This window comes from Python bivittatus, unplaced genomic scaffold (genome assembly GCF_059951505.1).
Source record: "Python bivittatus isolate LINGU-HERP-01145 unplaced genomic scaffold, Pbiv_v1 ctg000810_np1212, whole genome shotgun sequence".
NCBI lineage: Eukaryota > Metazoa > Chordata > Lepidosauria > Squamata > Pythonidae > Python > Python bivittatus.
The window spans coordinates 3,339,552-3,357,345 of record NW_028277111.1 but is presented as its reverse complement, the minus strand read 5'-3'; the positions used below and the strand labels follow the sequence as shown (position 1 = coordinate 3,357,345).

General features: G+C 48.6%; 1 protein-coding gene across 1 annotated transcript; it reads right to left on the bottom strand.

Annotated features, from left to right (window-relative positions):
• Window positions 1-4,949: 4,949 nt before the first annotated feature.
• LOC103049313 (uncharacterized) lies at window positions 4,950-11,872 on the bottom strand. The gene is made up of 4 exons (XM_088129422.1): window positions 11,196-11,872; window positions 10,735-10,881; window positions 10,136-10,262; window positions 4,950-6,933 (listed from the first exon to the last, which is right to left on the bottom strand). The coding sequence occupies exons 1-4, from the start codon at window positions 11,586-11,588 to the stop codon at window positions 5,096-5,098; spliced, it is 2,505 nt and encodes an 834-aa protein (XP_087985548.1). The 5' UTR covers window positions 11,589-11,872; the 3' UTR covers window positions 4,950-5,095.
• Window positions 11,873-17,794: the final 5,922 nt, after the last annotated feature.

Genomic DNA, 17,794 nt, shown 5'->3' with positions numbered 1-17,794 from the left:
AGCCTCGGCCTGCGGGCGAGAGAGCGCTCCTTCCTAGAGAGGCAACGCGCCGGCCCCCCTCCCCTCCCCTGGCCTCCGGCCCCCCATAAAAGGTCCCTGGCTGCCACCCCGTCCGTCTCTTTCCTGAAGGAGGCAAGTGCCGGCCGAGCTCTTCTGCGCATGCTCTGACCCACTCTGAAGGGAGGAACTTGCTAGGATTACAATTCAGCTGTCGCTGTGGGAATTGTGCCGGGATTCCCGGGGATCCTTCAAGGGATTGGCGGTGCGGAGAGGAGCTCAAGCAGCCTTGGGAGGGGATCCCGGGGCGTGGGGTGGGAGCCATGGTCGGGCTGTCTGTGGGCTGTCCCGGGGATGGGTCCCAAGGGTGCTGCTGCTGCTGCTCCTCCCAGGCGTCCAAGGACAGACAGTTGCAGATCCTCGTAGGTGTCCCCCTCCACGCCTCCCTTATTGTTTCCCTCTTTTTCTTTCCGAGAAAATGGAAAGTTGGCAGACGCAGGAGCAGACTGAGGACCTTCCTGCCTGCCAGCGCCATTGAGCCATGGAAGGGCCTGCTGCCTGGAGTTGCAGGGCTCCCTCACTGCAGCCTCTGGATCCAAGGTCGGACGGGCATTTCTCTGGGACGACTGAGGGCTCCTGTCCTGCGCAGGGATTGGAAGGGACTAGAAGACCCCCAATAGCCCTCCCAGCCCTGGCAGTCCGTGGTGAAGATGTGCTACTTCTCCAGAACACGGAGTTCCCTGCTCCACATGCCGAATGTCTTACTATGCCCCAGCAAGGAAATGCTCCCAACTGCATGGTGCACAATGGGAAAAGGGTTAGTTCCACATTTCACCTTCTCTCTTTGATCCATGGGAAAATATTGGTCTCTTGCACTCAAACTGTTCCCATAATAGTCAGGAAACCACCTCAAAGCAACCAGGAAATCAAAACTTAATTTAGCGCCTTGAGGGGACCAGTAGAAACCACACCAGGTGCCTTTTGGCAGCCATGGGATTGAAGGCCGGCTCTAAAACCTGCCTCAAACGGGGATGCCGACAAAACCGGAGCCTCCCCTCCTTCTCCCGCTGTATCCCAGGCCTACCCGAAGGGTATCTGCAGCCCACCTTCCCTTAAGCTCTCCCAGCAGAGTCAGATGTTACATGAGGCCATTGCCCCATACGTAAGCTTTTTCCAGGACTTCCATGTAGGAACACCACTGTCCTAATGAAATATACTTTCAGCTTCATGGAGATATGAATTAATTAGAAATTGGGTATGACATCTCTATACTATTGCTGTGGCTCATTAACAGTGTATAGAACATATTAGCCGTGATACTTTAGGTCAGCTGGTTATTCAGGACTTCTTAGTTCTCCACATGTATTTTATCACACGTACTGTTTTTTCCCTCTTTTTCCCTGTGTGTTGTATATTCCCTTATAGCTCTGTCTGTATCAATATTATTTTCCTTTTTTCTTTCAATATCTAAGTGTAAGGGAGAAATAAATTAAGACGAAACTTTTATTTTTAAACTTGAGTAATTACGTATCAAAAATTCAGTGGCAAGAGAGAGAAATACAAGGAACTGCTCAATGCACAGTCATGGACTAAAAAGCATCACTGATAGGGAAATCTACACGAGAAGACTTCAGGCGGAGGGGAGATGTTAAATCCCACTTTCTTCCAGCCTCTCCCCCACCAGCTTCTGTCTACTCCCACAGAAGAACTAAAGCCTTTTCCCCAAATAAGGAGTTGTGGAGACGCTTCTTTTGGTCAGGTCCTGCTTGCATCAAGGAGGCTGCTGCCTTGTCCAATGGCATCACAGCTCCTGATGCTCCAGTCCTTTTCATCTCTCTTATTTTCCTGCCCGCTAAATATGGGCAGCTCTCCTTCTTCCCATAAGAAATGCCCCATGGTCTGAAGAGGGAAGAACACCTCTGAGGAATGCAGTCAGGCAAACAAAGAGCAACAGCTAGCACATTTGTCAAAGTGTGAGGAAACACAAAAAGGTGGGGAGCAGACGAACCCCCAGAGCCAGACTCAGGAATGCCAAATCACAACTGGGCTGCAGCCACCAATCTGAGATGGTGGCAATGTGGCTTTGTCCAGATGGCAAACGATCACAAACAAACCCCATTTATGGACAAGCCCAGAGTCAGCAAAGTCCTTTCTGAGTATCATAGCCACCCGACTGCTTTGGATGGTCTCATGCTCTGAATAGTATTTCATATATCATGGAATTTGAAGTTGCCCAACCTGATCCAATTCTGCTCGCTTAGTTCAGCTTCATTCAACCTCCCTCTTAGTTTTGTGGTTTCAAGTTTCCAAAAATGTGGCTTCATTCTATTCACATTCAATGTTCCATCTTTATATGTTTGAAAAATGAGGAAAACGCGACACTAATCTGAAGCAGCTCACCTCTATCTGGAGTTGCAGGAAAAGAGAGAGAGGGAAATTCATCTACACTTTTACTGACAAAAGATATAGCAGTAGCGTGCTCCATTGGAAAGGGAAAAAAGTCCCAATTTTTTTATTTTCTTAAATTAAGGGACAAGGCTGTAGCAAACCTATGACAGAGTTGGCCAAAAGTCGGCTTTTGGAGAAGAGGAATTATGTTCCTGTTTTTATTAAGGTGGGGGCAGGAGTGGGCTGAGGTACTCATTACTGGCAGTTTCACCACTATTATCATAAAACATTTGTAACATCCAACCAGATTCTGCACTGCAGGACAATCTGGAACAAGCCTTTCCTTTCTTCTATGGGACACTCATCAGATGTTTTCACAGGGTTATTATATCCCTCTTAGTTGATTTTTTTACAAGGCTAAACATTCCTACCAGCTTCAATCTGTTTTCAAGAGACTTAACTTTAACTCTCTGATAAACCCCATTGGCCTCCAACACAACAATCCCAGCTGAAATCTCTTAAACTGGGGAAATACATGACCCTACATTGGGTCCCACAACATAGGGCGGGACTCATATTTCCTTGGTGAAGAAGACTGAGGAAAATAAAAATGTAGTTCTAGTTTTCCTCCATTTGGCCAAATCCACAGGGCACCAGCTATTCTGATGGGTCATTTTCTTCTACTAGCCTTTTTTCTGAATATCCTTTGGCAACCTTAGCTCATTTTCAGCCTGAACATTCCTGACACCATCGCTGCAACTGCATGGTATTTGACAGCATTTCTCTTTGGGGCTCTTTCAATCTTTTCTCCTCCTTCAGATATTCCATTCAACACTTTTCTTTACCAAGTCTATTCCATTGCTGGTCCCTAACCTTTTTCCACAGTCCAGGCATTCCTTCCAAAATGAGACCTCTTATGGGAAATAAGGGTAGTGCCCCTTTTGAATCTTGTCCCACACATGGCATTTTTAGAGTTCTCCTACATGGATTCCTTTAGGTCTGATAGTGCTACTCTTCCAAATTACTGTTACTCCACAGTCCACATACAGTGGGGCAAAAAAGTATTTAGTCAGCCACCAATTGTACAAATTCTCCCACTTAAAAAGATGAGAGAGGCCTGTAATTTTCATCATAGGTATACCTCAACTATGAGAGACAAAATGAGAAAAAAAATCCAGAAAATCACATTGTCTGATTTTTAAGGAATTTATTTGCAAATCATGGTGGAAAATAAGTATTTGGTCACCTACAAACAAGCAAGATGTCTGGCTCTCACAGACCTGTAACTACTTCTTTAAGAGGCTCCTCTGTCCTCCACTCGTTACCTGTAGTAATGACACCTGTTTGACCTTGTTATCAGTATAAAAGACCCCTGTCCACAACCTCAAACAGTCACACTCCAAACTCCACTATGGCCAAGACAAAAGAGCTGTCAAAGGACACCAGAAACAAAATTGTAGACCTGCACCAGGCTGGGAAGACTGAATCTGCAATCGGCAAGCAGCTTGGTGTGAAGAAATCAACTGTGGGAGCAATAATTAGAAAATGGAAGACATACAAGACCACTGATAATCTCCCTCGATCTGGGGCTCCAGGCAAGATCTCACCCTGTGGGGTCAAAATGATCACAAGAACGGTGAGCAAAAATCCCAGAACCACACGGGGGGACCTAGTGAATGACCTGCAGAGAGCTGGGACCAAAGTAACAAAGACTACCATCAGTAACACACTATGCCCCCAGGGATTCAAATCCTGCAGTGCCAGATGTGTCCCCCTGCTTAAGCTAATACATGTCCGGGCCTGTCTGAAGTTTGCTAAAGAGCATTTGGATGATCCAGAAGAGGATTGGGAGAATGTCATATGGTCAGATGAAACCAAAGTAGAAGGTTTTGGTCTAAACTCAACTCGTCGTGTTTGGAGGAGAGAGAATGCTGAGTTGCATCCAAAGAACACCATACCTACTGTGAAGCATGGGGGTGGAAACATCATGCTTTGGGGCTGTTTTTCTGCAAAGGGACCAGGACGACTGATCCGTGTAAAGGAAAGAATGAATGGGGCCATGTATCGTGAGATTTTGAGTGAACACCTCCTTCCATCAGCAAGGGCATTGAAGATGAAACGTGGCTGGCTCTTTCAGCATGACAATGATCCCAAACACACTGCCCGGGCAACGAAGGAGTGGCTTCATAAGAAGCATTTCAAGGTCCTGGAGTGGCCTAGCCAGTCTCCAGATCTCAACCCCATGGAAAACCTTTGGAGGGAGTTGAATGTCCATGTTGCCCAGCGACAGCCCCAAAAGATCACTGCTCTAGAGGAGATCTGCATGGAGGAATGGGCCAAAATACCAGCAACAGTGTGTGAAAACCTTGTGAAGACTTACAGAAAACGTTTGACCTCTGTCATTGCCAACAAAGGATATATAACAAAGTATTGAGATGAACTTTTGATATTGACCAAATACTTATTTTCTACGATGATTTGCAAAGAAATTCTTTAAAAATCAGACAATGTGATTTTCTGGATTTTTTTCCCCATTTTGTCTCTCATAGTTGAGGTATACCTATGATGAAAATTACAGGCCTCTCTCATCTTTTTAAGTGGGAGAACTTGCACAATTGGTGGCTGACTAAATACTTTTTTGCCCCATTGTACTTTGTTTTTCCCATGTCGGTGGCCTTAAGAGAAAACACTTCTGATGAAAGCTCCCAAGTTATCGTTTCTCTCTTGTGTGGATTCTTTCATGTTGTGAAAGGTGATTTTTCTGGCTGAAGCTTTTCCCACACTCTGTGCATTTGTATGGTTTCTCTCCTGTGTGAATCCTTTTATGTTTAATAAGGTTAGCGTTCTGAGTGAAGCTCTTTCCACATTCCAGGCATTTGTATGGTTTTTCTCCTGTGTGGATCCTTTTATGGCGAATAAAGTCACTGTCCTTGCGGAAGCTCTTTCCACACTCCAGGCACCTATATGGTTTCTCCCCTGTGTGAATCCTTATATGGATTCTAAGGTTTGAACATCTACTGAACCTTTTTCCACACTTCAAGCATTTATATGGTTTCTCCCCAGTATGGGTTCGTTGATGATATCTAAGGACAAAGTTATATGAAAATCTCTTTCCACACACTGTGCACTTATATGGCTTCTCTCCTGTGTGCTTTCTTTTATGAGATGTAAGACGACTGCTTTTATTAAAACCCTTTCCACACTCCAGGCATTTATATGGTTTCTCTCCTGTATGAATTCTTTTATGGCAAATAAAATCACTGCTGCAACTGAAACTCTTTCCACATTCTTTGCAGTTATATGGTTTCTCCCCTGTGTGAATTCTCTTATGCTGCAAAAGTTTATAGTTCTGACTAAAGCTTTTTCCACACTCCAGGCACCTATAAGGTTTCTCCCCTGTGTGAACTGTTTTATGTTGGAAAAGAGTACTGTTCTGACGGAAGCATTTTCCACATTCTGGGCACCTATATGGTTTCTCCCCTGTGTGAATTGTTTTATGTTGCAAAAGGCAACTTTTCTGACGGAAATTCTTTCCACACTCCAGACATTGATATGGTTTCTCTCCCGTGTGAATTCTTTCATGTTTCACAAGGTGACAGTTCCGCCTGAAGTTCTTCCCACACTCCATGCATTTGTACGGCTTTTCTCCTGTGTGGATCCTTTTATGGCAAACTAGGACGCTGTTGTCATGGAAGCTCTTTCCACACTCCATACATATATATGGTTTCTCCTCCGTGTGGCTTCTTATGTGCTTCATAAGATTTGAACGTCCACTGAACTGCTTTCCACACTGCAGACATGTATATGGTTTCTCCCCCGTGTGGGATCGTTGATGTCTCGTAAGGTGACCAGTCTGAATAAATCTTCTTCCGCACACTAGGCATATATATGGCTTCTCCCCTGTATGGATCCTTTCATGTGTAATAAGGTTACGTTTCTCAGCGAAGGTCTTTCCACAATCCAGACATTTATAGGGTTTCTCCCCCGTGTGAATCCTTTCATGGATGGTAAGTTTACCTCTCTGAGCAAACGTCTTCTCACACTGCAGACATTTATATGGTTTCTCTCTTGGGGGATTTTTTTGGGGTAAAATAAGTAACTGTTTCTTACTGAATCCCTTTCCACACTGATACAGTTCCTCCTCTTTATGGGAAATAAGAGGGCTGTTCAAAGTGAAATTGTCCCCACAATTTATACACATATATGGTACCTCTTTGATGTATGCTTTGTGATGTAAAGCAAGATAGCAGGTAGGATCGATACTTTGCCCACCCTCTTGATATTCATACTGTTCCTCTTCAGTCTGGGTTGTACAATGTTTAGTGAAATCAGATTTCTCTTTGTCTCTTTTGCTACATGCCAGATACTTTCCCTCTTCTTCTTGGTGAACTTGCTGGGTTGGGAGGTCAAGAATTTCACTGTATCCAGGAGATGATTTCTTCCCTCCATTCCTTATGCAGCTTTTCTTACTCCTTTGTTCTTCAGACTTGATAATCTGGAATAGCGCTATGCTGCACTCCTTGTAATTTTCATGCTCCTCTCCGTAAGCTGATTTGAAGAAAAAAGAAAGGAAAAAAAGTTAATGCTGCAGATGTTATTCCTGCATATTGAAGATTTTGCTGGTTTCCTTTTTCTTTGCTTAGAAGAAACCAAGCTTTCATTTTACTTAGGGTTCTGCCTTTGGACTATTTCCCACTTTAGTTTCATGACAAACGTGTGAAAAAACTCTGCTCTTTGGTGTACAAAGACCAAATCATCAGGAGCAGGGGGGCATCAAGAACAAAATGTAAAAATAAGAAATAACCGTAGAGAAGGAGGGACCCTGAGAAAAATGACAGAATTTGAAATAGTTATACAGAATAAAGATCATTTATTAGGACATATTTACAGATTGCTACTTAAATATGGTACGGAGACAGGACAAATAAAAAACTATATCATAATATTATAAAAATAAAATTTGAATTAAGACTACAAATATTTTTGTTAGGTATCGTCCCAGAGAACATAAATGAAAGAAAGGTACTACAATTTATTAAGACACATGCTACCAATAGACGTTTTGGGGACTACAAATGAGGAATATGCAGCAATGGAAAAACTGACTGCATATTTCACAGCAGAGTAGGAATGCTTCCCTTATATAAAATATATCACACAGCAAGGCAAGCTAAGACAGTGAGAATGTGTTTTTTGGAGAAAGAGAAGATTGATGTCAGGCCTAACCCAGGGAACTCCAAGAGACAATGCTAATTCAGTTCACCTATGTTTATTCGCTACAACCTCTAGCAAGAATCTTCCCAGACTAAAACCCCAGTCCCCAAAATCCTCCAGCCACAACAGTGTGAATTCCTCAGGGAGGTGCCAGTCTCATCCTCTGGATCCTCCCATGTGGTTCTGGTGAGCTAAGAAAATGTTTGTCTCCCTGAGCTCGGCCTTCAGCCATTCCATTCCATCAAACTTTGCAGAACTGATCACATAACAACCAACTGGTTCAAAATAGGGAAAGGAGTATGACAAGGCTGTATACTGTCACCCTGTTTCTTTAACTTAGGTGCAGGGTACATCATGAGGAATGCCAGGCTGGAAGAATCACAAGCTGGAATTGAGATTGCAGGGAGAAACATCAACCACCTCAGATATGCAGATGATACCACCCTAATGGCAGAAAGTGAAGAAGAACTAAAGAGCCTCTTGATGAGGGTGAAAGAGGAGAGTGCAAAAGCTCGCTTGAAGCTCAACATTCAGAAAAACTCCTGGCAAATAGAAGGGGTAGAAAAGGAAGCAGTAACAGACTTCATTTATTTGGGCTCCAAGATCACCGCAGACAGAGACTGCAGCCATGAAATTAAAAGACGCTTGCTCCTTGGGAGGAAAGCTATGGCAAACCTAGACAGGGTACAGTCATGCACCTAGCCTGAATTCATCAGGGCATTTCAAATGACAGGGAAAAGGACATCTATCAATCCCTACTCCATCTGTCCTAAGGTGAATGTCACCCACAAATATAAAAAAATCTCTGAAAATATGACGGTGAAAATACAAAGCAAAAGTAAATTTTTCCGGCAAGGATAAGAACTTGTAATGGACAGAAGGAATGACCTTGAGGAACAGGAGAAAGAGCCTCTACCAAGACAACAGTCAGATAAAAGAAACCCAAGCCTGGGGTAGAGCTGTAACCTGAGAAAGCGTCTCAGGCAAGCCCCTCCCTACTTCTCACAAAGAGAAAGGGAGCGAAGGAAGAAGGAAGTGAATTCAACCTTGCAAGATTCCGTTACTATTCTATAAAACCAGTGTTAGCCTGTGTGACCTTGATTTTTCTAGTCTGGTCTACCTGAAAGGGCTGACATCCATCCTGCAAGTCCATTATTCCCTTTATAGGAAGGCAGAAGCTCCTGCTTTGGATCCTACACAGGGCTTGCTGAACTATTGAGAAAAGAGCTGGTGAGGCAAAGCACCCTGAATCATTTGGAAGAACTGTTTCAATGTTACGTGATCATAGATGGCAGGCTGGAAGAGTTGAGGCAGAGAAAATATAGTAAGAGGAAAAGACTTTACGGTCTCCCTTTCCCCATACACTTCCTCCACCTGAGGGCCTCCTGAGAATGCAGCACAGGAGAACCCATCCACATTGGACCACCACATCTGCATTTCATTCCCATGGCCCAGACTCAGACTTCTCTGGAAGTTTGGGGGGGGACGAATGAGGCTGATGGGGAAGGTGATTTAATGGACAGAAGGAACGACCTTGGCAGACAAGAGGAAGAGCTGCTACCAAGACAACGGTCAGATAAAAGAAAGCTGAATCTAAGGTAGAAGTATAATATGCGAAAACCTTTCAGATAAGACCCTCCGTAGTTCTTATGAAGCCAAAACTGAATTTCAACCCATCTTCAGGATACAAAGAGGAAGGAGCAATTGGTCAATGAGCAATTGGCTTAATTCACAACTGTTTTGAGTTTGTATTTTCCAATTCATAATATTATTACTTTAAAAATAAAAGTAGGGGTGTTACCTTCTTGGTCTTTAAAATATTATGCTCTTTTTTCTCCTCTTCTAGTCGGTTACGTCTATTCACTGGCCCTGTTCCATTATATTTTACACAGGAATTCTCAATTTGAGACTCTAATGCATCGATACTACTCATTTGTCTTCTATGTTCACCTATTATTATTACCTTTATCCTGTCCCTCCTGGTTCTTAGTTACTCTTTTTTTTATTTATGATCTATTTAACAATCTAGAATTAAAAACTGAACCATGGTTTGGAATAATGCATTGATGCAATTTCTGCTCGCTTCAAATTCATTCATTAATTCTTTTCGGTCCATCCATTTCTTCTCAGCCCTGCAGGGAGTTTACAACGGATTTACCCAAAGCCAAAAAAAGGCCCTTTGAATAAACACCCAGTAGGACAAACGCTACTGGTTATTAGGCAGCCTAGGAAACTCGGTGGTTGTAAGGAACAGATGTCACAGAGGTACAGGACAGTAACTTACTCACCTAAAGCTGTTCAGATTATCTGCTCTTCACTCAGATCAGAGAATAAAAGCTCAGTTGAGAAAGGACCCTGTGAAGCGTCTACCAATGTCTCTGTTTATTTACTTCATCTCAGTTTATTTACTTCGGTGTTAGGATCAAAACAAAACAAAACCAGAATTTCCTTCTTCTAGCTAGAAGCTGCTTTCTCACTGCTTGGATAACACACACTTTCCACAATTAATTCAACCCAAAGCAAAGCAGGTCCTTACCCAGAGTGGCCACATGCCTGGAATTCTCCAGCGTGACTTCCCCGTGTAAGGCTCTCTGGCTGGGATCCAGCAGCGCCCACTCCTCCTCCGTAAAATGCACAGCCACCTCCTCAAAGGACACCAAGCCCTGAAAGTCAAAGGAAACGTTCCTCACCAGAAGCCCCAGGAAGTTCTCTCCCAGATTTCCAACTTTCTAAAAATGAGTTTTGCAAGAGAGAAAATGCTCCTTTTTGAAATAACGTATTACCCGGTTTTATAGTTGCCTCTCCTAATATATTAATAAAATTAATAATAAAAGTGAGTAAATGAAAGAGGGGATTCCTCTTCTTGTCCATGCACAAGACAGCAAAGGGCTTTATTTTAAATAAAGTACTGTAACCTACTGCAGGCACAAAAAACTTAAATACTCAACTGTTTCCATGAATGAATTTGAGTTCTCAACATAACACTTCGATAAGCTGCTGTTATACAACCACCTTGAAAAGAGATCCAACCTGTTGAGTCCTGACCTCCTTAACCAGATCTGCATTGAATATCATGAAAAAAACAGACCCCCCCCCGGCCCTCCACATTTCCCTGCTTGGATGAAGCTTCCCTACCTGAGCTGTTGCTGATTCACCACAAAGAGGAGCTGGATCCTCCTCAGAGATTCTTCCCAACAGATGCCCCATAGAGAGACCGGAGAGAGCTTCTCCGCCTTCAGGAGATACCACGACCATTTCCACTTTCGTCAAGGGCTCCTGCATCTGAAATAACAGCCAGGATCAAAGAAGAAGAAAAGCTAAACCAACTGAACATGAGGAGGAGGAGGAGACTCTTCTCTGCCTCCAAAGCTCAACCATCTTAGATCCGTCGGCGGAGATCCACGTACACTTGGAATCCGCCTTCCTCCTGCAGAATAACCTGGGTGGGCAAACACAACGCTGTGCCTGAAAACGGAGGGAAACCAAAGTCCCTTCTACCGTTAGAAGCCGCACTGGGGGCGGGCAAGGCAGTTCGGGAAACAAGGACTCCTTGTTCCTCCTCGGGCATCCTCCCAGGACCATCACCATCCTCTCACCTGCCGCCTCTTCTCCTCCGCTTGGCTCAGCAGGAAGCCCTCGGCCAGCGCCACCGCCTGGGAGCAGGTCTCTGCTCCGCACTCCCGCACCCAGCTCTCCATCTCCGCGGGCAGGACGGCCAGGAACTGCTCCAGGATCACCAGGTCCACCACCTGAGCTTTGGTGCTCCTGTCGGGCTTCAGCCACTGATGGCACAGCTGCTGCAGGCGGCTGCACACTGCCCGCGGCCCCTGGGACTCCCGGTAGCACAGCCTTCGGAAGCGCTCGGCGCCTGAGCTGGGGGGCTCCTCGGGCCAGCGCTGCCCTCCCTCCTCGGGCTCCGCGGCACGACGGCCTCGGGCTGCGCCACCCGCCCCTGGCCCTGGCCCTGTTCCTGGCCCTGGCCAGTCCATCTTGCGGGCCTCTCAGGCCAAGCTTCCCCGGCGGCGCCTACTCCGCTCCTCTCCTTCCCGGCCGCATTGGGCGAAGGGCCCCTCGCGCTGTGGGAAGCAGGTCCTCGATATCCCCTTCCCGGCTTGCAGGGAACGAAGCCTCCGGGGCAGGCGGGTTGGCGCTCCCTCGCGCTCCGGCCCCGGGGAAGCGCAGCCGCAACCCACTCCCGGCCCTCCGCTCCCGCCGCAGCGCCCCGCCCTCGCCGTCCCCGGGAGCCTCGGCCTGCGGGCGAGAGAGCGCTCCTTCCTAGAGAGGCAACGCGCCTCCCGCCCCCCCATAAAAGGCCCCTGGCTGCCACCCCGTCCGCCTCTTTCCTGAAGGAGGCAAGTGCCGGCCGAGCTCTTCTGCGCATGCTCCGACCCACTCTGAAGGGAGGAACTTGCCAGGTCTGCAATTGAGCTGTCGCTGGGGGGATTGTGTGATGGAATGGAACTAGGAAGGCCAGGCTCAGCGAGATAAGCGTTTTCTTAGTTCTCCGCGAGGCCGTGGGAACTACGAGAGGATGAGGCTGGCCCCTCCCTGAGGAATGCACGGTGGGCTGGCTGGCTGGGGAGCTGGGGTTTCGGTCTGGGGAGACTGACGTCAGCTTTAGCCCAAAGAACTCCAAGAGACAATGCAAAATCAGTTCAGCTATGTTTCTTAGCTACAACCTCTAGCAAGAATCTCCCCAGACCGAAACCCCAGCTCCCAAGCCAGCCGGCCAGCCAGCCACTCCACCCTGCATTCCTCAGGGAGGGGCCAGCCTCATCCTCTCGTAGTTCCCACGCCCTCGCGGAGAACTAAGAAAACGCTTATCTCCCTGAGCCTGGCCTCCATAATTCCATTCCATCACAGATTGTGCCGGGATTCCCGGGGATCCTTCAAGGGATTGGCGGTGCGGAGAGGAGCTCAAGCAGCCTTGGGAGGGGATCCGGGGCGTGGGGTGGGAGCCATGGTCGGGCTGTCTGTGGGCTGTCCCGGGGATGGGTCCCAAGGGTGCTGCTGCTGCTCCCAGGCGTCCAAGGACAGAGAGTTGCAGGTCCTCCTAGGTGTCCCCCTCCACGCCTCCCTTATTGTTTCCATCTTTTTCTTTTTGAGAAAATGGAAAGTTGTGTGAGAAGGCAGGGAGAAGCCATGTTTGCTAGGGGAGAGCGCTGTGCACCATGGGGCAGCCTTGGGGGGGCGGCAGGAGGGAGGATGGGCAGAAGGCACACTCGCACCAGAGTGGAGAGGGACGGCAGGAGGGAGGAAAGACTGCAGGCAAGAGGCACGTTCGCACCAGAGTGAAGAGAAACGGCAGGGGGCGGCTGTCGGGTCAAGTGGGGATTGGAATGTGTATTGCGCTGATTGAGTGGAATGTCTGCGGTTTTGCGGTTAATTAGCGGCGCTCCGGGGCGGTAAAAAAGGTGAGATTGTGAGCCAAGCCCTCGTAGGAGTGGGAGGACAGATAGGGGGTATAAAAACCTGTCAGACCTTGCTTCGGGGTTCCTCCATTGCTGCGGGAGGGACCCACCTTTGCAAACGTGCCCAATAAAAACTTCTGTCTACTGGACAACTGAACCCGTGTCTGTCGTTTTCTGACAAAATTGGCGAGCCAGCCAGGAGTCCTCGACGTGGACCGGACTGTGGGGAACCGGTGAGTAATCGGCCGTAACACCCCGTTGAGGTGTCTCCCGTTTTCCCCGGAGTCGGGTCCGGGACGGGACTCCAGTTGCCAGTCAGAGAGAAGTAAAGAGGAAGTCGGCCGACGAGGGGACCTCTGGGAGGTCTGGTGAGTACAACCTACCCATAATCTCGGGGAGATTAGCGTGGTTACGAGGCGTTGGACGCCGCAAGGGGACAGAAGAGTCCGGGACCTTCTGTAAGGTGGGAAACGTAGTCAGGAAGGATGGGTAAGGCGCAGAGTAAGAGTGTAAGGCCAGGGGCCAGTGGGAAAAACGCAGTAGGCGGAATCCCCACGGATTCTCCATTAGGACAATTGTTGCAACAATGGGAGACACCCTGGTTGTGTCCATTCACCAGGGGTCTGGAAAAACCGACCATGATAACTTTGTGAACTAAAGAATGGCCAAAATATCCACTAGTGGACCCCGAATTCCCCTACCATTGGGATACTCTTGGAATCCCCAGTAATTACTAGGTGACCCAACTAAAAAACTACATTGTGGAACATAAAATGTTAACACAGGAACCCTATGTAGAAGTCTGGTTCCATGTTCATTGGGACGGGCCTCGACCCAAGTTAGCCAAAATTTTTGTCCAAAAAGAACTGGAGGATGAGGAGGACCTCTGGCTGACTGGACCCCAATGGGGGCCGCCACCACCTCCTCCTCCTCCTCTTCCTACCGCTCTCCCTCCGGCGCCCCCACCCTATCCCGGGCTGCGGAAAGAGCTGGACCAGCTGAACCAAGACATTCAGAACTTGCCCTTTATTCTAAGGTCGGCCAGTGCCTTCCCCGTCCTGGAGGTCCCGAACGGAACGAACGCACAGGGGGTGGCCGTCACCAGTTACGTAACGGTTCCCATCAAACCCGGTGAGTTGAGGGAATTAAAAAAGACCCTCCCTCGTATGCAAGAGAACGCCCATACCGCCGCCGAACATTTGGAACTTTTTCTCGGCCCGGTGGAATACTCCTGGGGGAACTGAATTACATTTTAGCCCACCTCTATACGCCAGAAGAGAGGGGCCAGATTCGGCGAGCTGCGCTCGGGGCTTGGGAGCGAAGGAATGCAAATGTCCCAAATGCCCTGGCCGCGAATACTAAATTCCCTCTGGCGGACCCAAATTGGGATCCCAATAATGCTGAACATCGGGAGAACATGAGAGGAGTTTCCCCCTGTACGACTAGGGGGGGTCATGGTTCCCCAACCGGGACCCACGGGGAACCCTTGGTAAACATCACGGTGGGTCCCACCGGCGAGGAACAGCAGTTCCTCGTGGACACCGGAGCCTCTCGAACATCGCTGTGCCCACCGATCCCAGGGATTGCGAAATCCCGGGGCGCGTCGGTATCGGTGATGGGGGTAGGAGGCTCTCCGGTCAAGGCAAACGTACTGGAGGAAGTGAGACTGGAGTGGAATGGGAAGGAGGTAACTGCAGATGTGTTACTGATCCCACAGGCGAGAGTGAACCTGCTGGAAAGGGATCTAATGGGTAGTCTAGGAATAGAGTTGTGGAATGTGGAACAGGCAGAAAGGATGTGTTTGTTGCGGGAGGCGGACGTGGAGGTTGTGAACCCTGAGGTATGGGCAGGGGAGGGGGGGCGGGTCGGTTTCGCATAGCCCCAATTAGCATCCCCTTGAAACCAGGGGTGACGGGTTTGCGGCAAGCCCAATACCCGCTGTCCCGGGATGGGAGGCGTGGGCTGAAGCAACAACTGAGATCGACGGTGCTGCCCCAGGGGTACACCGAGAGCCCCCTCTTGTTTGGACAGGCATTGGAAGAGAAACTCCAGGGGTTCCGGGCCCCTGGGGGTTCTCGGGTGCTGCAGTATGTGGATGATTTGTTGGTGTCTGGAGAGAAGGAAGTAAAGGTGAGAGAAGACTCAGTGGCTTTATTGAACTGGTTGGCTGAGGAAGGATTGAAGGTGTCAAAAGGGAAGGTCCAATTTGTGGAAAGGGAGGTCAAGTATTTAGGACATGTACTCCGGAAGGGCGAGAAGTTGATTGATCCTTCTCGGATACAGGGGATAATGCAGTTGAAGCCCCCTCATACTAAAACAGAGGTGCGGCGGTTTCTGGGTCTAGTAGGATATTGCCGGCTATGGATAGATGAGTACATGAGCAAGGCTCAGTTTCTGTATGAGAAGTTGAAAGGATCATCTGACAGGGTAGAATGGACAGACGGGGACACAGAGAAGTGGGGAGAATTACGAAGGAGCCTGGTGACGGCCCCGGCTCTGGCTCTACCGAACCTGGCCCTCCCCTTTCACCTGTACGTTACAGCCCATGGGGGAACCGCCATTGGAGTACTGACTCAGAGACGGGCTGGGAAATATCAACCAGTGGCCTTCCTGAGCAAAGCCCTAGAACCGGTGGTGAGGGGATGGCCGACTTGTGTGCAGGCAGTGGCTGCCGCTGCTGTGTTAGTGACAGAAGGGAAAAAACTCACTTTTGGGAGCCCCGTGATTGTCCATTCACCCCATCAGATCTTAAGTGTGCTTAGTCAGCAGGCGGCTGCTTGGATGACAGAAGGGAGGATGTTGAAATATGAGACAGTTCTCCGGATAAGTCCTGATGTGGTGGTAGGAACAGACAGGAATTTGAACCCAGCGGAGTTTCTTGCGGGGGAGCGGAAAGAATGGGAGCCGGCGGAGCACAAGTGCTCCACCCTGTTGCAGCTGCAAACAAAGACCCGGGAGGACCTGCAGGAGGTCCCGCTGGAGGAGGGCGAGGTCTGCTTTGTGGATGGGTCTAGCCGAATAGAGCAGGGACAAAGGAAGTCAGGATATGCGATAGTGACGGCGGAGGGAGAGACAATAGAGAAGGGGGCACTACCAGCGGACTGGTCGGCTCAGCTGTGTGAAGTGCACGCTTTGAAACAGGCACTAGAGTTGGGAAAGGGAGTGTCCCTCACCGTCTACACAGACTCGCGATACGCCTGGGGAGTAGTGCACACTTTCGGGAAAATTTGGCTGGAACGGGGTTTACTCACAGCTGCTGGAAAGGGAAGGTTGCAGGGAGGAAGCAGGTCATTGGGTTACAATTGAGGGGACCCCAGTAGTGAGCCGTGCTGACATGAGGGGGATGGTGGAGAAACTGCACGAAGGGTCTCACTGGGGGGTGCAGGCTTTGGTAGACACTGTAAAGCCGTGGTACTGGAGCCTGGGGGTTCGGTGGGAACTCCACACCCCTTGGCATCCTGACTCCAGTGGGAAAGTGGAAAGGGCCAACGGGGTGTTGAAGCAACATCTCACCAAACTGGGATTGGAAACAGGGCTATCTTGGACAAAGACATTTCCGGTTGCCCTGCTTCAAATGCGGACAGCCCCTCGCAAGGATGTGGGGGTCTCCCCGTTCGAGTTGATGATGGGAAGACCTTTCCTGGCTCCAATGGGAGAGCCTATCCCCGAGCTAAAGGATGCCTTCCTAAGAAAGTATCTCTTGGTACTGTCACAATCTCTCTTGTCTCTAAGAAAACAGGGACTCCTCGCTCAACGGCCCCTTGCTGAAAGACCAACACCCCCACAAGCCAGAGGATTGGGTCCTGATAAAGACGTGGAAGGATGAGAAGCTGAAACCGTCTTGGGAGGGACCATACCAAGTTCTCCTGACAACTGAATCAGCGGTTCGGACCCGACAGGGGGGTTGGACCCACTACCATCGGGTTAAGCGAGCTCCCAACCCCCGACCGTGGACTGCCCAACCGGGAGACGGACTCAAAGTAAAACTTAAAAGGAACTGAACTAAGGCAGGGGAGGAGATGACCAACATAAAGGCGTAGAATTGGCACAGACAGCTTTGATCACTGGGGATGATCCCCGTGGGGGGGGGGGGGATGTTCTATCATTTTGGGTCTTCTGCCATACCAAGACCCTGGACTAATCAAAGGCAAATGGCTCTAAATCTCTTGGGGATAACCAATGCAACTCAATGTGTATATTTCAACAATACCCAGAACCGTACCCCCCATTGCCCTCAAAAGGTCCTGCTTTCACTTGTGGAGGGGTCTATAATATCCCTTACACCTCAACCCCTCTATACCTACCTAAAGGTTTCTTTTTGTTATGTGGACATGAAGCTTACACCTATGTTCCAGCCTATAGTTCAGGGGGCCCTTGTGCCATAGGGCGCCTGACCTCTCTATATGCCCTGCCTCCAATGCAAGCGCACCCATCAAAAGAAAAAAAGAAAAAGGGAGCTGCCATCTGATTGTGAGAGTGATGTGACACTCTTGTCCGAAACAGAAGCCATGGCTCTGCCCATCTCCTTAGTAGGGGTTCCTGCACTAAGCGGAAGAGCTTACCTGGACCTAAGGAAGGTGGCCTGCCTCCTGGCTAAAAGTGTCAACCTTACATCCTCTCTCATTGCAGCCCTCACTGAAGAAGTCACTGAGATCAGGAGGGCGGTCATTCAAAATCGGATAGCTATAGACTATCTCCTATTAAGGGCAGGACAAGGCTGTGAATCTTTTCAAGGTCTTTGTTGCTTTAACCTAACCAACAATGAGAATTATATTGAAGCAAAA